Source organism: Urocampus carinirostris, chromosome 20 (genome assembly GCF_059441175.1).
Source record: "Urocampus carinirostris isolate Australia breed hairy pipefish chromosome 20, RoL_Ucar_1.0, whole genome shotgun sequence".
In the NCBI taxonomy this organism is placed as follows: Eukaryota; Metazoa; Chordata; class Actinopteri; order Syngnathiformes; family Syngnathidae; genus Urocampus; species Urocampus carinirostris.
The window spans coordinates 1,083,467-1,105,294 of NC_142368.1; the positions used below are offsets into that span (position 1 = coordinate 1,083,467).

General features: G+C 40.9%; 1 protein-coding gene across 3 annotated transcripts in view; it reads right to left on the reverse strand.

The window, feature by feature from the left end:
- Positions 1–21,828, reverse strand: part of cd2ap (CD2-associated protein) — a 48,555-nt gene that overhangs the window by 24,961 nt on the left and 1,766 nt on the right. For 2 of the 3 annotated variants that reach the window (XM_088324464.1, XM_088324466.1), the window contains exons 2-9: positions 15,575–15,732; positions 10,436–10,607; positions 9,179–9,279; positions 8,321–8,447; positions 8,075–8,247; positions 3,349–3,436; positions 3,188–3,282; positions 547–645 (exon numbers count right to left, since the gene is read on the reverse strand). In XM_088324464.1, the coding sequence (XP_088180590.1) occupies positions 547–645; positions 3,188–3,282; positions 3,349–3,436; positions 8,075–8,247; positions 8,321–8,447; positions 9,179–9,279; positions 10,436–10,607; positions 15,575–15,732 (1,013 nt within the window). Of the gene's footprint in view, positions 1–546; positions 646–3,187; positions 3,283–3,348; positions 3,437–8,074; positions 8,248–8,320; positions 8,448–9,178; positions 9,280–10,435; positions 10,608–12,220; positions 12,468–15,574; positions 15,733–21,828 lie in introns of those variants that run through there. The other variant, XM_088324465.1, reaches the window with a different exon arrangement.

Sequence of the window (21,828 nt, forward strand, 5' to 3'; positions counted from 1 at the left end):
TTATTTTCGTTATAGAAAAGTACAACAAAATGGCTTCTCCTTTTCATTGTAAGAAAGCGATTTAGAGAGCGGATGGCGAGCGACACGCTAGCTTCGGATAACAGCGACTTGAGCAAGGTAATAGATCTGGCGTTGGTGACTCGCTACGTGGAGCTGTTACCTTTCTCTTCCGGCGCCGTCTCAGGCGATAACCTGAGGTCTTTCTTCAGAGTCTGATTTAGTTAAGGAATGTCTTTTCTATGTAACGAGCGGCTAAAGCAATGAGCTATGGCGTTTGTTTTGGTGGCAATGTGTGCAAGGGCTGTTTGACTGACTGACAGGTTGCACCGGCCTATCAGAGTCGCACACACTTGCCTTTATTAGCAGGTGCCATTAAAACATGCTTCTGATTGGCTGCCACTCAAATAACAAACCGAAACTATGAATCCGAGCAGCGTTTTGCAGGTACACGATCACACCAAGTCACATCGCGATAACGATTCGATTCCGGTTAATCTTGCGGCCCTAATAAGGATGAAAGTATTTCTTAAAGAAGGTAGAACTCGCCTCTCTTTCTGCTTCGGACAGCATGACCACAAAGTTGTCGGGAAAGACGCCTTCCCTGCCTCCGACTTCCCCTCGCCACCAGCCGGGTTCCCCCGTGTCCTGTCGTCCAAATGAGATGGAAATGTCAAAAGGAAGGAAAATCATCCGGAAGCGGTGTAGCCTATCATAAAAGCACATTTTTGCAACCTCTGTATTGTCACGTCAGATGAAGTTAATAGTTGCACAAACGCTGTCGCTGAAATTTCAATTGCTCCCTGCTTCTACGATCCCGGTGCGATTATTGTCATTACAATTCGAAATGAATTGCTAAGTGTGACATCATCAATGTCACCCGACAGGTTTCTTTTCATTCAAATCCCTGCAAATTCCTTTAACCTTTCCAAAAATTGAGAGCGCCAACCCTTACGGATCTAGCAACACGAGATTTGCACGTGTTGAGAAAATGTGAAACCAATTTGGCATGCCAAAAATAGAAACACAAGATTTTCATATCCGTTCCCTAACAGAAATATGAATGACACGGGTCTTGAGAGTTCAAATCCAGCCCAATCACTTTGTTAAATATGGTCTATTTATCCGCCACTTGGTGGCAGCACCATCCCAAAGAAAGATAAAGCGTTCCCAAGGATGTCAAATACGCCAGTGTTTTTGACTCACTGCACAATTTTATTCATGATCTAAAAAATCTCGAGGCACACCGTCCGTCGAAAATGGTTGAAAAGCAAATCTCACTTTTAGCTTTTGTCCGTTTTGTAAAGCTCAAATGATCGTGTTGCTTAAACTGACAGTACAAGTCAAGTCATCTTTATTTGTTTGGACCTTAATCACAAGGAGTCTGTCTCTAAGGGCAGCAGAGACCGCACAGGCTATTGTGACACCATCCCCTGATCTAAAACCTACATGAGGGCAAGGAAAAACTCAAAAACCTCAACATGAGGAAAACAGCGTAAAATATAGCTAAACTCGAAAACAGATGAAGCATATAATACAATCCCAAATCACAGCAAAATTATTAACCAGAATGACTAAATTGGTTTACCTCCTGACCCACGGTGACCACAAATGATGATAACATTTTGTTGTTAACTGTTCAGTACTTTATTTACACAGCCCTTTATGTTTTTTCAGATTTTTGTGGTCACTTCGGCTCAGGTAATACAAATTATTCATTTTTACTATAGTATTTTTTAACCTGTCACAACATAGTTGTATCTCACTTTTCTTAAAAACAATACTTAAAATGAGAAAAAAATGATCAGTCAGTCACACATTATTTTTGACTAGGTATTAACGTTTTTGTGGAGGAAGAAAAACATTTTTGTAATCAGCGAAATTGTGTGTAAGATTTTTATTTTTTCATACTTATTTTTCTTATTGTCTCAGTGTCATCCTAAACAGCTTCATCCAAAAAAGTTAAGTCAAGTCATGTTGATTTGTTTTGCCCTTAATCACAAGGAGTCTCAGAGGGCTGCACAGACCACAGATTATTGCAAACTACAGACTATTATGATACCATCCCCTGATCTGAAACCTCCACAAGGGCAAGGAAAAACTCAAAACCTTAACATCAGGTAAATGAAGAAACCTTGAGAACCTTGATAATTAAGTGTTTTTTTCTGTTTCAGGATGTTTTTCTTGTTTTTTGAATAAAATAAGAAAAAAAACTTAATTGTCTTATCTACCAGGAAGCAAATCATCTAGCTAATTAAGAATATCCAAAGTTGGTCTTCTACCTTGTGGTTTGTAGCACTCCTAGCATCAAGGCTTCTTGCCTGTCGGAAATTTATGAACGACGAGCTACTGCCAAAACTAAAATCATAAATTGAATGGAGATATTGCAAGACAATTGCATCTGCAAAGAAAACTAATAGTTTCCCTTTTTTCTACACATGCATCTTAACATATACTTGCACATGCAAGTTTTTGCACACGGAGACTTTCCTCTCGTTATTTGTTTGGGAACAAGTAATGGATCTTGGTCCCTATTGGCCGTTTTAAAACTAGGATGATGTATTATCATTTTCACTGAATTTTACAGCTGATTTAAGACACGTTTTGCCACAGATCTGCTAAAATGGGGTGTGTTATTTAAAACCTAACCTATTTAAAATAATCCATATAAATAGTCTAAGTTATGTCAAGAATTTCACTGTACTACCTCACAAGCAGATAATTAGTACATAAAAAGAATATAATACAGTACTCAAAATAAGAAAAAAGTATGCGCTTCATTCTATTTGATTTATCTTTTCATTTTTTTACAGTGCAATCTTATACAGCTGTTAAACAAAATAAGATTAAATATACTGCACTTAGTCACGAGCAGCTAAAGAGAAATAAAAGTTCAATTTACTGCCACCTACTGATATGGATGTCTATTACAGTTACTCATCTGATCAATAAAAGACAGCAAAAATACGGAATAATGCAAAGATAAAATAGGGCAATTTCCCGCGGCACAAAAGACAAGGTCTCACGGTACACGGGTGTGCCAGGGCACAGTGGTTGGAAAAACACTGAAGTAGGCAACAAAATCCGAGAAAAATAAATCCATTACAAGTTTATATCGATGAAGAGTTTGCAGTGCTCATTAGGAAGGATTAATCAAACTAAATAGTCAATCGTGAGATCTCCGTCTTACCTTGCTTAAAATCGAAACAATATCATCTTCGTGCAAAGTCAATTCGTCCTCGTTGGTCGCTTCAAAAGCGAAGGCCACCTTGCAGAAGTCTTTCGCTTTGGATGAGAAGATTTTGGATGTTCAACACGGTGATGTACAAAAAGGCAGCCGTGGATTTTTACCTTTGGAGATGTGATCTCCGTCGGCCTTCTGCATTTCCGTCGCGTTGGAAAAGGCGGGCTTGGCGACGGACGGTAATGAAGGGATCGACTGAAATGGAGCAAAGATGGAAATGCTTTACGGGACACGAATGGACGAGAGACTCCATTTGGGGAAGATCACAGAACACGAGACAATATGAAATGAATAGTTTTAATGAAGAGAGATTCTTTCGAAAGTTGCGATGACAATGAAAAATCCTTCATCTTGTATGCACATCCGAAGACTGAGTCAAAGACCGCATAAAATGGGAGATTCAATTGGGTGGAGAAACTGTACCGAAGTAGCACAATCCAAGCAAAATACAAAGACACAAAGTGCGTGTTTCATTTAGTTTTACATACCCGTCATCTTCCCCCTGTAAGTTAACATATGGACTACACAAGTTCCCCAATCCCTTTATCATCATCGACAACTGATCGCTGAACAATCACATCCTGAATTTGTACTAAAGGAAAAGTGTGTAATATTGACCACTACATGTCACTGTATCGTGTCGAAAAAGGTTTATTTTGGCCTAGCCTTCATGAAAGATGAAAAGTTAACATAAAAGGGAGAAAAGGAATAGAAAAGAAGAAGGGAAAAAAAGAGAAAAAACAGAAACTAAAAAGGAAAGCAGCGGGGGAAAAAGAAAACGCAAAAAAGGGGATGTGGTAAAAGGGAAAAGAAAAATATACGGAAAAGGCAAGAAAAAAGTCAATAGAAAGAAAGGAAAAGAGGAAAAATTGAAAAAAAAATCATTTTCTTTATTTGTATAGCCCTTAATCAAATAAAAAGGAAGAAGAAATATATAGAAAAATGAGGGGAAAAGGAAAATATCCCCCAAAACAAGAAAAAAAGTCAATAGGAAGAAAGAAACAAAAAATAAAGAGAAGGAAAATTTTAAAAAATTGAAGAGGAAGAAGAAATATATAGAAAAATGAGCGGGAAAGAAATAGAGAAAAAATAATAGGAAAAAGCAAGACAAAGGGAAAAAAAAATAGAAAAAAGGGGAGGTACCCAACACAGCAAGGCGGCAGACAAATATGTCTGCTTCATCTCAATCAATACAATTTTTCTCCACCAACGAGTATTTAGAAAATTATAATTGTAATGATAATCAATGTATTTTGCTGATGATTCAAATTAATATGTCTATATTCGATTATTACTAAACAATATAAGTTGTCTCTTTAAGAGAAAATACATGCTGAAAAACGGTTCGACGATCTCGTGCGAACAAAAATCAACAAATTAACAACTTTTGAGCTCAAAGGGAAACTATAATCACAACTGAGGAAAATGGCTGGGTGATTCGGCAATACATCGATCCTGTAGAATAGACGAGGCCAAGCATACGCAATGCGCTCGTAAGGTAAGGAACGGCGTGTGAGTTACGAGTTAAGAGATATTGCGATGGCTGTTGAGAGGAGAAAAGACGGGGGCGGGCGGGGCAAGAGTGAGAGAAAGAGACAAAGGAGCACTTTCAAAACAAGTCGAAAAGAAAAATCTTGTGAATACATGAGCAAAATCTTAAACACATGCATGACCTTGATAATGACAAAGTGTTAGAGGCCAGTGATTCCCAAATCAAAAGGAGATGACGGCGGGCCACCATGGTTTCATTGGTCCCGCCAGAGTCTCATAAACTTGTGTTTTCGGAAAATATATTTTTAATTATATATTAAAGGATTTTATGCATTTGACTAGAAGGGATTTTATACGATTGACTACAAGTTGCATGTATTTGGTTTAATGCAGTGGAGATATTCACTGACTGGGCTTTAGTTCAATGCCAGGGCAGGCAATTCGAAATGCATATTTTGCCTGTGAAATTTTGATACCAGGACTCGTGGATTTGCTGACGCAAAACCACAGGCGCTGTTGTGGGAGAGCCAGACCTCAAGGCGCGCAAACAACGGCTTGGCACGCCCATGGGAGGAGCCGAGCCGCCATCTTGCAGGGAGACGTGAGCCAATAAGAGAAAGCTAAAGTACTTCAGAAGAAGGCTTCCCACAGAGGCCAACGTCACTTCTTCAGCCGTCTCCGATGAAATCTTCTGTTAGGGAAAATAAATCCGCCCCGTGTGCAAATGTCGGCTTTCCTGGTCATTTTTCTCTCAAGAAACGAGTGCGCATAATTGTTGGATGATTGTAGGTTGTGTTTGGTTAATGGAGTCAGATAACTAATTCAAATAATTTGGTAAACGCTACATTTTAATTCCCAACAATACCAACTCAAAGTGAATCAAAATAATGTTTAGAGTTCTCATCCTATAAATGATCGCAAATGTAACTGTGTGTTTGTGTGCCAAGTATCTTGATCAGTCAAAAGGAATATTGATAAACAATGCACACTTATTTAGTTGTGGGGGCGATTGTCCCTTCCCGCCTACACTGTGATTAGACGGGTAGGGAAAGTGTGACATTGAAGGGCCCAGTTTTTCAAATTTCAGTGACCAGAAAAGCAGCGGTACGGATATTTCCTATCGTAATTTACCGTATCACAGTATGAGTTGGACATTTATGGCTCGAAATTTTACAAGAGCACACATTCATCATAGATCTAGCTCAAGGGTGGGCTTTTTTTGTCCTAGGGGCCACATGAGAAGCAAACTATTGTGGCAGGCGATCCAAAAACACTGGACTCCATTCTGCACAATATGAATCTAGTTTCCTTATGAAAAAGCAGCATTGAATTGACAAGTTGATATGACTAATAAGACCATATTGTGAAGGAAAGTGCCCTTAAAAATAATGCCATTTATACAATGGTCAACAAAATAAGAAGGCTTTTACCATTTTGAATTTATATTACTGATCTCTTTCAGTCGCATGGTCGTACCCCAAATGATAAAAGACATGGGGCCTATCCAATTTCTCATTATCACCTGTATTTAAAAAATGCATCTCTTTTCAAGCAGTTTTGTTAATGTTCATAGAATGCAAAAATGTAAAAAATGACCTAAAATGGAGACATTTTTATAACGACAGCAACGATAACCATTTAGGAGTAAATGGGACAAGAAGACATCCACGTGTAAATTTAATAGTCACATAGAACATAATATAGAACATAATAATATGCATTGAAAAACTCGAAATGAAATGTTTGTTGCTAATGAGTGTTTTTCTGCATGACATTTCTAAATAAATGCCCTGTGGTGAGGGGCCCTCTCCTCATGAGAGGTAAGAGAATTAAGTAAGAGGCGACTAAAGTGGAGGGAGCGAGGGGACCGGGGATTCTCTCCTCTCTATCTCTACTCCCTAAGAGACAGCAAGGCAAAGAAAGGGGGGCGGGAGACCAAAAGGTCTCGCAAACCCTAGTTATAGTGTCACGAAATGTGAGAGGATGTGGAAGTAAAGCGACTGAGTGGAAGAAAGAGGAGATCGGAAGGATGATGACTAAAAGGAAGGCCTTGAGTGAATCTTAATAAATACTCGACTTTTTTTTTTAATTAGGTATAGTACAATCTACCCGGTTACCCTGGGGAGGAGAGTGGCACCAAATCAACACATTATTAGAGGTAGTACTTTTTCTTCTTTACCATTTTATACATATCATTACATCTTTAACAACGAACAAGTTGGATTAAAAACCTTGGAGAGCCGCATGTGGCCCAAGAGCTGTAGTTTGCTCACCCGATTACTTGATTATACAGTGGAACCTCGCTAGTTCGCGGTTCCACTTTTGCGGGTTCAGAGCTTCGCGGGTCTAAAAAATATACCTTACCTTCTCAATAAAAGCATTTATTGACTTGAGCAAGCGCGAGCTTATGTCAACTGAGGACACGGTGTGGCCACTCTTATTGTGAAGGGGTGGGGGAGGCCCTGACACAATGCTTAGTCATTGCCGCTTCGCTCACCCCCCTCCTTAGACTCCTCCCACCTCACCCCCTTCTTATGTGGCGCTCAGTTTATCAAGGAGGAACTCGGCGACGCGACGTAAGTATATTCTCTTTTGTCACATTTAGTCTCAAGTTTGACTTTATTATACCAAAAGCAAGCGGTTGTTTGTACTACCTAAACACGGCTAATTGTGTGTGGTTTCGTGTATTTGTTGTAAAAGCCGTTCGATGCCGCTAGCTAAAGTATGTTGTTATTGTCAGAAGGTAGCTCTTTCACTTTCATTAAATTGAACTCAGACCATTTTTTTAACTGTTGTTTCCCAAAACGCTTCACAAACACTCATCAAATATCACATTTTCACTTTTCAATATGTAACCGGTAGTGTTAACAAGCGAAATAAACTGCGATGGCTGCATGTGGTTGAGAGCGGTTAATACAATCATACTGAATGGTTCGTAGTGGTTTCGCCGCAGTCCTATTCCGTGTACGTACAACATATTTTACAGTTTTTTCTTTTTGTTATAACATGAATTTCACTCTCTCTCTCTCTACCCGTATTCTATATGGTGTACTGTATACAGGGGGGTATACTGTATACGTTTTTTTAAGCATTTTTGAAGGGGCGCCGCTACTTTGCGGATTTTCAGTTTTCGCGGGTGGTCTTGGTCCCCATTACCGCGAAAACCGAGGGATTACTGTACTATAAAAATGCACCGGATGAACGGATGGAGCATTTTCTCCCGAAGTAGAATGTCTCACTTAACTCTATGGGAAACACTGCTGGCCAATATGTTTTTTTTTCCCAATGAGTACGATATCTTGATCCATTGGCACAGTAACTCACATTCTTATTGACACTCACGTTTTCCTTTTTTTCTTCCGTATCCAGATTGGGAAGCCGGACCTTGGACTTTACCGAACCCTCTTTGAAGATATCCCCGAAACCGAAGCGCTGGACTTTTTTGGGTTGGACGATAACTCCGTTGCCCGGAGCGGCCTGAGGCGATAACGGCGCGGCTGGGTTTTCTACACCATCTGCGGGCCAAAAGCAACGGACGATCCATCGTCTTTATCGCGTTTTGCCTCGGATCGTCGCCGCGACACCTACCCGCCTCGTCCGGGGTGCTGTCGTTGGAATCTGCGTCTTCTTTGGCGCTGTCCAGTTCTTTGACAAAATTGGAAGGGAAGAGTCCCGACTTGCCATTGATGACGCCGCTCCACCAGCCCTCCTCCACCTAAAGACAAACAAAGAGCTAAAGCAGGGTTCTTAAGGCAAGTTCAATTCAAGACTTTATAAGATGTCTTTTAATCGTTTTTGAAATCAAATTTAAGACCGAGTCGACATAAAAAATACACAATTGAAACAAACAAAACAGAAAAACTTCTTTCGCCTGCGAAAAGACCGAAATGTTAGTGCGGAGTTTGCATGTTCACTCCGGTTTCCTCCCACATTCCAAAAAACATGCATGTCAGGTTAATTGGCCGGTCCAAATTGTCCCTAGGTGTGAATGAGCGAGCAAATTGTCCGTCTCTGTGTGCCCTGGCAACCGGTTGAGGGTGTCCCCTGCCCACTGCCCGAAGATAGCAGGGATGGGCTCCAGTACCCCCGCGACCCTACTGAGGATAAGCGCTGCAGATAATGGATGGATGGATGGATGAATTCAAGCCTTTTAAGACTTTTCAAGGATCTGCTGGAACCATGTAAAGACAGCTGGCTGCTCCAAGCCAGAAAATGCGTGCATTTGAAAAACGCAAAGTAATAAACTTGTCATTCTATAATTAACATTCGTGTAGTTTCTGTGATATGCGTCAAGTCTAAAAGATTATATTGATAATATTGCTAAAATACAATCAGCAATAGAACACGAGAGCACGCGTTGCCTGCCTTTTTCTTGTTTTTGCCGATAGGCATTTACAAATGAAGCGACAGACTACATTCCGTACGAGTAAAGTATATGACAAATACCTCTTCGGTGATGTCGACGATATCTCCGATTTTTAATTCCAGCTCATCTTCGTTTTGTGGCTGATACTCAAACAAGACTTTGCACTGTCTCTTCCGCAGCTCTGTGGAAAGAAGGAAGGGAGGAAGTCAGCAAACCGGCTGTGTCACTTCACTTGTGTGCTTTTTAATCTATAGTAGCACGAAAAACCCATACGACGAAAAACAATTACATCTACACTTCTCAGTGCGAGGCTCTGGACCTCATCTATGGATCTTGCGGAACTCGCCGAGCATAATAATGCATAAACATTGAATTTATAGTGCATAAAATAGATTGCAATGTCAATCCGTCATGAAAGAGTTAACTAGCCAAAACTATGCAAGTGAATCAACATGGGTGTGTGCTACCTGCAACGACCTTTTTCTTTAACAACCAATTACTTTCGCTTTCTGCCTAAGTGAGTCATGGCTCCTCATGCAGTCAAAAACATTAACAACGTATGGCATTTTCCCAAAGTCTCGGCACTAGAGGACTTGCAAACATTTATCCCAACATGTTAACAAATTTGAAAAGATGGGGAATGGATATACATTTTTTTCAACATATGGTTTCTATAGTAGGGAATCATGACACACTTTATATGGTTTCCATGTGTATAATATTACATTTCAACAAGGGGCGTGAATACGAGATGAGAGAGAATATCAGCTGGTCCGAGTTCTCGGTTGGGATGTGACCGCCGCTCACGATAATATCGGGAGCAAAGTCATACATTGTGACGTGAAGAGGTGGCTCTCAGGCTTAAACTTATGCCAAGACAACCTGCAATGAAAAACTCAGAGGAATTTCTTCTTCTTTGTTTCCCTCTCTGTCATCTGTGTTAGAGCCGAGCTGTGCGGACCAAAACGCCGCCCCTTTTAAAAGGGCAGCGTCACAATGTGAATCTGCCTCTCGCCACACCTCTAATTTCAACACAGTCACATTAAACAAGTAAAAACAAAATCATGTCATACGCACCTATTTATTAACAATTAAGGGACTTATTTTTGACAGCATCCTGCTGCATATGACCCGTGACTTGTTTGATATATGCCCAAAAACCATATCGATTTTCTTTTCCTATTCAAAAGGCTGCTGTTTTTTTTGTTTGTATAAATGCATGCTGCATTTTTGGACTGGCAGATAAGGGGTACCTTATGCACGTTCCATTTTGTTTTCTAACTCCTCAAAATAAACATAAAACATAAAAAATTGGATTTGTATTTGTCATGTCTCACTCTTTGCAGCAGCTGTGGGCCGTGGCTGGAAACCGCCGGTGGGGATCCCGATGGTGCTCATCCTCTGAACCAAGTTGGCCACATTCCCCACGGACTTCTCTCTCTTGAGTGGTTGAGCGGACTCCTCTTTGGGTTCGGGTCTCACTTCTTTAGCGGCCTCTTGTTTGATATCCTATTGGAACGGAACAAGCTCAGCATTTAGTCCTGCATAAGGATAAAAATAGTCACAAAACAATTCCAAAATCTTCCTATAAAGTTGCGTTCCAAGAAGTCCCTCGAAAGATAATACTCGTGAAGTGCAAAGATTTATTTCTTTAACATCAGTAACATTAGATAGATAGAGATAGAGACATAAAGAGAATAAAAATAACTATAGGTCTAAAAATAAAAACACAGAATCGCAGTGTAATAAATAGTCTTTGTTGTCATTACTCAATCATGCAACAAAATTGGAGGTCTTATCCTTTCAGTGTAAGAAAGCATTTTAGAGTGCAGCCGGCTAGCTGCACGCTAGCATCAGGGATCCTCAAATTGAGTCATGTCATGAAGATTAAAATACACGAGTCACTAATGCATTAGTTTCTCACGAGTTGTAACACCAGGTCATCTGATTCATGGGTAATGGATCTGGCGTTGGTGAGATAGACGCTCACAAGAGGTGAAAAGAGTTGCTATGTAGCCTAGCCATATCAGTAGGCCACACTATTGCTTTCTCTACTCAACGCTTCTCCAGTCTGTTCCCGAAACAGATAACAATCCATAGAGCACCCGCTGGTGATCAGCATTTCTTTGCACTCCTCAGACTTTCCTCGCAGCCCGATTGAATTGTTGAGTTTCTATCCGAAGGAGCCGCTAAAATACTAGCTGTTGTTGCGCCTCGCAGTACGTTTTTGTCTACATTGACCCTTATCCCAGTCTGTGTGCTGTCTGCTGCAGAACACAATGCGCAATACGTTGATATCAATGATAATAAAGAAAACTCCAAAATAAACCGCGATAAAGCAAGCGATTACTGTACTGAAAAATTAAGACTGCCTCAACAAATGGTATAAAATAATCTTACAGTATTCATTTCATTTAAATGGGCAACAACAGCAAAATAAATGTTCAAGAAATGAAACCTTGATGTTTCAAGATATTGAAACAAATATGTAGGCACCAAAACAGACTTTAATCAACTGGATCTTGCAGGTCAGATCATTTCCATTCCAAATGGAAGCTGCTGTGTCAGTGCATAAACATTCTCTCTAGTCAAACAATGACTGGGTTTCCCATCCGCTTCCTGGTTTACACCCGCTGACTTTGCACTTCCTTTGGATAGGAAGTCCACTTTGCTAACGTGCATAGCAGTGTGTGTGTGTCTTCGTAGCTCCCATTATCTATGAAAAATAGATGAACCGCCCAAGAGAAAGATGTTGATTACGCCACAATTGAAGCATGGTCACGTTCACCTTTAAAAAGGGACAGTGTGTAATATTTAGTTCCTTCGAGTGGTACAATCCTTGAAAATTGTATTTGAATACAAGGCAAACATACACGAACTATCATACCAATGTTCATTTTTATCAAAAATAAATGATAGGCCGAAAAATTTCTATTTACATTGTGGAATCCCAACCTAGTTTTTTGTCATGTTTCCCTGCTGTCCCGTTGCATGCAGTGGGACAGGTTTTCGTTCACATTAAACAACAGTACCATCTACAGGTCAACTATCACACACTGGGGCTTTGACAAAACGCATCTTAACTAATCCCGGTCCTGGCTGAGCAAAATGTAATCGCTTACCATGCCCCCGATGTGGTTGAGCCAATTAAAAAGGGAGCGGGTTGGTAAAGGACAACAACTGGTCCCCTCAGGAAAGTTCAAGAAGCGCTCGCTGTTGCTTCTTAGTGGATTACCCATCCAGGCACAGTGACAGACTGGGTCTTCTTAGCAGATTAGCCGTTTTGCTCGTGAGGATTTGCGGCAAGCATTGCAGGGACTGAACATGTCTGGAGACGTCGGGTGACTCCAGTGATAAAGTCATAAAATGTCTCCGCCCAAGTCGATTGGAGACATTGGAAATGTGCAGGGCGGGATTGTTGGCGCTTGGACTTTGAACTATAGGCAACACTGGAGTGACTTACAACTAAATGAAAGAACATATTCTAAAAATAGCTCAACCAGTCATTGGACTTGAAATAGCATGTGTTTTTTAATGTATTATACAAGGAGTTCCAAAAGTACTGGGCACATTTGAAGGCCCCATTTTCCTTTGTCTATGAATATTAGGAAGATAAAAGTAGTGGCATTTCAAAGCCAATGACATAGTTTTTGTAAGGCTTTTATGTCTTTTTAGACCCGTTAATGGCGTTTGCTCGACAAGAAATTGCATTTTGTGCGCTTGAATGTGCAAAAAACAAATTATGGACTGTTGTTCAAGATGCTTTTCGCAGAAAATTTGGAAAGGAAACACCAGAGAGAAAATGGGTAGTGAGTTGGTGTGGTAAAATTCTAACAGATGCGTGCTTATTCTCTGTTAAAAGAACAGGATGCCCCTCAACTTCAGAAGATGCGATTAAATGAGTTGGAACTGTTTTCCGGCGGAGAAGAGCCAGGAAGAAACTTCAGTCCAAGAGGCGAAGGGAACCGATAAACCAGCTTCTCGAGGCTTTTGCATTGCAATGCAACAAAAGATGGAAGATGATGGGGTACTGAGAAGTTGAAACTATAAGAACTTCAAAGCATCAGGGAGATTCCCCAAAGGTGACTGTGTTTAGTGCCATGTTGAAGAAAGCCGTCTACAGACCTTTTTTAGAAGAGCAACAGTCAATGAATGGTGAGGCGTATCTCCACGTGCTGGAGAACTGGCTAATGGATACATTAAATAAGAGTCTGGTGAATTCATTTTCAGCCATGATGGGGCGCCAACACACGGGAGTCTTGGGGATGGGCAGATGGATTGGATGATCTGGGCAGATTGATCACAATCTCATATCCTGGCCACCCAGATCTTAAACTATTTGTGGGGATTTGTGAAAGGATTGCTCATGGTGGATGAGCTGAAAGCACGAATAACATCAACGTTTGCAACTAGGCCTGGGCGATGAAATGAAATGATCTGCAATGCTTCACATTTCCCAATAGCGGTCTTGTATTGCAGCCATGTAAGACGCTAACCTGCTTATTGGGGGTATTCAGGGTTCAGTGTCTTACCCAAGGACACTTCGACATGTAACACGGACAAGCCGGGATTCGAACTGGGATCCCTTGATCCCAAGACGAGCTACCTACCTCCTGAGCTACTGCCGCCCCCGATAACGACAATATGTCTGAACAATCAATAACGATAATTATTGCGACATAATTTTTGGCTCAACAATTTATAAAAACGCTTGAAAAAAGTCGATATATCTAAACTGTAATTACACCACACGAACACGAGAGCAAATAAGAGCGCAAATGCAATGAAAATGCAAGTTCCAGACCAACATTCAGGAGACGAGGTAGGTGAAGTGGACGAGCCAATCATTTCGCAGGAATATCGGATCACAGAGTGGAAGGAAAATGACCACCACACGGTCAAATTGAGCTGAAAAGACACATAGGATAACACGGCATACGCACTGAAAGGGTAGAAGACAGGATAGGCCCTTTTTTCATATTTGTGAAGATGCTTTAAGGAGTTTATCCCCATGCGCCTTTGGCCAGACATTCAGGACTGGTTGAAGGAGCATGTGGTTTTGTCAACTTTCACTCAAAAATCAGACTTACAAGGTGAAAGAAAAAACATGTGATAACTATCGATATCGACTGATAAGACATTGTACATCGCGATAACAATTTTTGTCGTATTGCCCAGGCCTGTTGAGACCGTCGACTAAGCAATTCTGGGACGTGTTTGGCAAGAATTTCGCTATCGGCTCGATGCGTGTTATGTGACCGATGGTTCTCACGTAGAACATCTTTGAACATTCCGAGTCAAAAACGAGACTACACGCTTTCTGTAGCTGCGGTCAATCATGGAAAATTTGTCACATCCACTACACAGCATTATCTCCAAACAGAAGAGCAGCTTCAGCGACAGACTGCTGTCACAGTCTTGTTCCACAGACAGACTGAGGAGATCATTTCTTCCTCATGCCATGAGGCTCTTTAACTCCACCCGTGGGAGTAGAAGCCCACATAAAGCCCAACCCCACATTTGCAGATTACCCTATTTCTATTACAGTGTGTATTTTATGTAGCACTATTTCAATACTCTATAGCACATGTGTCAAACAGGCGGCCCGCGGGCCAGATCAGGCCCGCTAAAGGATTGAATCCGGCCCGCGAGACAACACTCAGAGAAGCGCAAGAGAAAAACAAGTTTGATGTTGCCAAAGCCAGGTGCCTCTCTGTATTTATTTCTCTCACATTCTATCTCTCTCTCTCACATTCTATCTCTCTCTCTCACCCCCTTTCTCCCACTCTGTATCTTTATCTCTGTGTCTCTCTTTTACTCTTCCTTTGTTGCTCTTTGTCTCTTTCTTTCTCTGTGTCTTTTAACCTCTTTTGCTCTAACTTCCTTTTTTTCTTTTCTCTCTTTTCTCTTTCTCTCTTCCTACCCTTTGCACTTTCTTTTCTCTTTTCTCTCCTTCTGTCTTTCTATTTCTCTTTGGATTTCTTTCTTTTCCCCCTCTCTCACGACTTTTTATCTTTTGTTTCTCACGCTCTCTCCCTCTTTCTTTTTTGTTCCGCCCTCTCTCCTTTTCCCCCCCTCTTTCTCTTATTTCTTTATCTCTCTTTTTCTTTCTCTTTAATCTACTAGACCGGCCCCCGACAGAATGTTTGTTCTATTGTGTGGCCCCCGAGTTAAAATGAGTTTGACACCCCTGCTCTATAGCAAAACGTTATATTGGGTATTTCTGTATTCTATTTCTGTTATTTTATTATTATTTTATTTTTCAACACAAGGATACTGCTGGAAGAGTGAATTTCCCTACAGGGATGAATAAAGTATCAATCTATCCATCTATTTCTAAATTCACCAGACGCATTTTTATATGCTTAATAATGTCAAAATGTTCCAAAGACCTGTGCAACACCCTGTATATCATATTCAAAAACAAGACAAGTTGTGTATAAAGGTGACAAAATAGAAGGTGCCTCCGCTCCCACCTTAACAAAGTTGTCGGGAAAGAGTCCCCTTTTCCCGTTGAGGTCTCCCTCCTTCCAGCCGTCCTCTTGTATGGAGCACACGTTCTTGATGACGTCCCCCTTTCGCAACGTCAGCTCGTCCTCGTGGAGCGCCTCGTAGTCAAACTCCACCACCACCTCTGTCGGTCGGAGACGGGAAAACGCAAAGCGTTAGGACTTTTTGTCAATGTGTACTACTTTGTGTGAATCAGTCACTTTTCGCGGCTCAGGAAGAAAAAAAAGGAAACACGCGAGTTCCCGGTCCTTTTCCAGATAATGATTAACATGGCGACTCGCTATGACATCTGTCCCCGCTTTGAGACGCTCATAGTCGAGGAACACGCAGAGCTGCGTTTTTTTTTTGGTACCAAAACCGGAAGTCTCGCTCTGGTTGGCTTTTGTTTTCACACATTACAGTCCGCCAGGATGCGGACGTCTCGTAAACCTCAAACTGCTTCGTCGCAGACAACTAAACGAGGACTCTTGTTTATTTCGGGCCTCGTTGGACACCCAGCGTTATTTTGAGGGCCAATCGAACACGCGCAGCGAACAAGAAGCAACAATGCATGTCTGCAATGACACATTGTTTGGGAACATTCCGAACCACTAATCATAGTTCAGAAATTCAGAGTCAAACTCCTGCCACATCTGTAAATGTTGCATTTAAACTAGGCAATCAAGATGCCTGACTTAAAAACGACCAACGATGTGACTGTTGTGTATTTGTTTAAATAGAATTTTGTAATTTCTGACCAATTGTCATACCTACAAATATTTTTCTGATATTTTCAGAACTGTTTTCATAATCTCTCATCTCATCTCATCAGCTGCACCGCTTATCCTCAGTAGGGTCGCGGGGGTGCTGGAGCCCATCCCAGCAATCATCGGGCAGTGGGCAGGGGACACCCTGGACTGGTTGCCAGCCAATCGCAGGGCACACGGGGACAGACACCTCACTCGCTCAGTTACACCTAGGGACAATTTGGACGGGCCAATTCACCTGAAATGCATGTTTTTGAAATGTGGGAGGAAACCGGAGTGCCCGGAGGAAACCCACGCAAGCACGGGGAGAACATACAAACTCCGCACGGTAAGGCCGGGAGCTGGATTTGAACCCACTCAGGAGGTTCCCACGACCTCAGAACCGTGCCGCACACGCGCTAACCACTGCGCAGCCGTTCATAATACTGTATTTTATTTATTTTACCTAATTTCTATACATACAGGGTTTGTACACCCTTTATTAAAACCAAATTCAAGGACTTTCAACGCTGAGCTTTCCAAATTCTCCAGTGTCATTCAAAGAAATCCGTAAATCATGCATTTTGCAGGTCCACAAATACATATGTGATTTTTAATCTTTTTAAGATATATGACTTTAAGATCTTAAATTGAAAATATATTTGTGGATCTGAACCATGCATATGTAAATGTTTTGAGACGAATCTCTCCCCATATGGGTGTTGGGTAAAAATGACAGCAATATGTTGCTTGGATTTTTAATTTCAGGAAATTCTTCCAATTACAATTTACCGGTGGAAAACGCTACCTTCATTTTCCGCATGGCCCGTAAGAAATATCCTTAATTGATACGAAATCCTTTCACTTATACACATTTCATAGTGCCCTGTTTAGGTGTAGCGACCCGTAGTGGGCAATGGCGCTTCATATTACAATGACATACAAACTAATACCAACTGCAGTTAATCACCAGGGAAGAAAAATGCAAGTGCAAAGCCAGCAGAGAGCGCTGTCTGCGCCAACCTGGTAATAATTACAAGAATTTAAATAATAATAATAATTTCCTTTGTATTGTCATTCTTTGTAACAATGTACACAGAACGAAATGTCGATACACCTGACCCGTTGTAGCGAGCCGATGCAGCCGCAGCCAACAGAGGGCGCCGCCATTTTACCAATGTTATAAGTCTTAGGTATGACTCGGCCGAGGCGCGAACCAGCAACCTCCCAGTCTCAAAGCGGGCGCCTTACCATCTAGGCTACTGAGCTGGTATAAAGCTCTCTACCCAGAATCTTAGCCCTTTGCAAAACACAACGTTGAAATTCAAGTATTTCCAGGGATTTCAAGCACCCATACAAACCCGGTATTTGGAATTTGGGGGAAATTTTAAAAGTAAATCTTGACTACAAATCATTAAACAAAAAACAGGTGATCACTTCCACTCAAGATTCAAAGCGGAGACTTCCATCGTCCAACTGCAACTTTATCTCTCTTACAGCTCAGAAAAGGGGATAATAGAGAATACCACAAAGTCACACACGGACCATAAACATGTTGGAACAGGGCTGAAACACCCACGGCCTGTTGCCGAATGTAGAAAGGCATTCCTCGGTATGAGAAGAACTGCATTGGATCAAGAAATTTACCACTGGGAAACGCTACCTTCATTTTTTAGCATAGACCATAATAAATAAGTAATAATTGCTCTAATACACATTTTATAGTGTCCTGTTTAGGTATAGCACACACTTGTCCCGTAGGGGGCGATGACACTTCATAGGACAATACCGTACACGCTAATACCAGCTGCCGTTAATTTACGAGGGAAGAAAAACTAATATTGCAGATAGCTGCCAGAGAGCCGTGTTGGCATCGTTTCTAAGCAGTTGTTGAAAAAACGGGCGACCATGTCAAGCATTTCCAAGCACTTCAGCCGGAATTCGAGCGCTTTTCAAACCTTGTAAACACAAAAGTAATGTTCAAGTGTTTTCAAGGATTGCAAGCACTCGTATCAGGCCTGCGAGACAATGCGGAGAGAACAGCAAGAGAAAAATGTGCTGCTATTTTGAAGATGAAATGAAATGAACTGCATTTTATATAGCGCTTTTCAAGTCACTGACTTCCCAAAGCTCTTTACAATGTGCTCCACATTTCCCAATAGCGGCCTTGCAGCCATGTAAGGCGCTAACCTGCTTATTGGGGGTATTAGGGGTTCAGTGTCTTACCCAAGGACACTTTGACCCAAGGACACTTCGACATGTAACACGGACATGCCGGGATTCGAACTAGGATCCCTTGATCCCAAGGCGAGCGCTCTCCCTCCTGAGCTACTGCTGCCCCCCAAGATGTCCACTTAAAGTTGCCAAAGCCTGGCGCTACCTGCAGACCGGAGTCAAGTCAAGTCATTTTCTTTCTATTTTCTTTGTCGTTCTTTCTCTCACTTGCTCACTTTTTCACTCATTCTTCTTTCTTTCCCTCCCTCTCTTTGCCAAACTCTCACTCTTCTTTTCCTCCCACTTTTCTTTCTTTCTCTTCATTTCTCTCACCTCATGTTTCTTTATCTCATTTTTTGCTTTCATTCTCTCTCTTTCTCTCTGTATTTTCTCCAGCTCGCTTTCTTTCGTTCTTTCTCAATAATCTGTGTTCGACACCTCTGCGGTGCAAGTCCTGGCAAAACAGATGACCACCAAATCAAAACCGCAAGAAAACAATTTATCCATTCGTCTAAAACAAACAGAAAAAAAAAAACGGTTTAGCAACCCTCACCTCCATTCTTACTGGGTCACTGCAGGCCAAACGATACGCCGCAATTGCAATTTTGTTTAGTTTTGCGTTATTGTGGCCCACGTCTGTCACTTTGGTTTTCACGGCAGCGACGAGCGGTCCGAATGAGGGTTGTTTGAGATGTAAATACAAGCTTGCTTGTACCGCATATGTCTTTTGAGAACAAAACAAAATGGCTGTTTGGGACTTGTGCACGAATCAAGGAAAATATGTCGAATGGAAAAAAATGTTTCCAGGAAACAGTTTTCAACTTCACATAGCACAAACAGGCGGGATGTTTTGTTTTTGTCATTATACAAGTTCTGATTTTGGAAGGACGCCTGTCAGTGAAAAACCCAAAGTCAGACTGTGGAATTCTATTTTAAAGTCCTGCTTTTTATAAAGCGGGTTATTTTGATACCAGTCGAACGAGAACATACGCGAAGGGCCGTCATTTACTAGAAAATACCCTTTGCCAACCATGTCAGGTTTGGAACCTGTTGGGCAACATAGCGAAGTGAGTGCACGGCAAGTCTCCGAAAGGAAGCTTGCATAATTCGGTGAAAGACCACAAATGACAAAATCCACCCACACAAAGTGGAATTCAATCCAAATGACCTTAAATTGATACGATTTCACAAATTATACCTAACGAGTAATCAAAACGCTGTACGTTTATATGTCGATTATGAAGTGATTCATGAAATATTCATTACGCGGCAGTAGCTCAGGAGGTAGAGCGATCGTTTTAGGATTAAGGGATCCCAGTTCGAATCCCGGCTTGTCCGTGTTACATGCCGAAGTGTCCTTGGGTAAGACACTGAAACCCCAATACCCCCAATAAGCAGGTTAGCGCCTTACATGGCTGCACAGATCACGGCCGCTATTGGGAAATGTGAAGCACAATGTAAAGCGCTTTGGGAAGTCATTGACTTGAAAAGCGCTATAGAAATGCAGATCATTTCATTTCATTTCATTTCATTACAATTACATTTTGAATACATTCTCCACTGAAATCTGTTCAAGTGATGCATTGATCAAGTCCCGTTTATTTGTTTGGCCCTTAATCATAAAAATGTCTCAAAGGACTGCACAGGATTACAATGACACCATTACCTGATCTTAAACCAACATGCGGGCAAGGAAAAACTCAAAACCTCAGTGTGAGGAAAAAAGAAACCTTGAGAAGGTGCCTCACAAGTGGCAATCCCCATTCCAGGATGATCAAACTGTGATTTATCCATCCTAAGTTTAACAATTGAGTCAAGTTATAGAGATACGATTCAGCTTTTCCCAGTGGATACTCTTTTCCTCATTTCAAAATCAATCGTGTCACCAACTTTGCCTAAAACTTTAAATTAGTTTGGAATAAAATGTCAACAAAAAGAAAAAGGATGAAGGGCAAGAAAGTGATATAAAAATGCTGTGATGTCACCTGAGGTTTTCCTTTTCAATATATTTTGACTTATCTTAACATCAAAATGAGGTATTAAAGTCCTTTATGACGTTTCTCCTTTGGTACCACGTCTAGTCATATTGTAAACAATGTAAAATACATTGTGATCGAAGACAATTAAGACCTTCTAATACCCAATGCTGGCCAATCACTCACCTTGACAAGCAACCCAAAACACACACTTTTCATGGAAATTCAAACATTTTGCACTGATAAAATAGTTATTTGAGCTAATTTCAAAGATGAATTTATCATTTGTAACATATATGCTCTGCTTACTTTGCACAATGTTGCATATTTTGCACTACCGCATATTGCACCAATACGATCCCAAAACTGTATGTAAACACCCAATGTAAATATCTTCTGCCTGTACATGCCCACACTTTCTTGTGTAAATATTGTGTAAATTAGCTTTTAACTTTGTTTTTTTTTTAATCCTCTGTAAAATGTGAAACTGGAGTGCCACGTCCAATTTCATAGTCAGAATATGTTCAACCCATTTTGTAACAATGATAATAAAGGTATAATCTATTCTATTCTAAATATTTCAACCATTCACACCGACTTAACATCTAATACCCTTTTTTCTTTTTTTTAAGTCTTTTATGACAAATTTCTCCCGGAGTGCAACGTTGAATCTATTTGTCAACAATGTAATATTACATTGAGATACATGACAATAAAGAAAATTCTCATACCAAACGCTCCCCAATCATTCCCCTTGACATGCATCCCAAAAACACACATTTTCCATGGTAATCAAACAACTTTGCACTAATAAATAATAATGATAAGTCAATTGATGTCATTTCAAAGATGATCTGAGCATTTTTCACTTATATTTTAAAAATATTTTAAATTGTTGGTGATAGGAATGAGTGGAGAGGTGTTTGTAAAAGGATAGTGGGATGTTTAGACATGTTCTAGAGGGATGGGCAGGGCACTTGAATGATGCGGCAGGGGTAAACCAGCGAAAACTGTCGGACAGCAGAGTGTGTTGTGTGACACGGCCGCTTTCTCGTGTCCCGTTTCATCTGGAGAGACGAACGCATGACCGACTTAGGTGCCCACATTGTTTGGGTGTTTGGGCATTTGGGTTGGCCATGGTTGTGTGTGTTTTTTGCCATGTTTGTTTTTCCCTTTTTTAATTTTTTTCTTTGTTATTGTATGTGTTTGTCTTGCTGTCGGTCACCCCTCTTGAGGGATATGACCAAGGTAGGTAGATAGATTTTAATCATTCACACTGACTATTTAACATCGAATTAATAAACA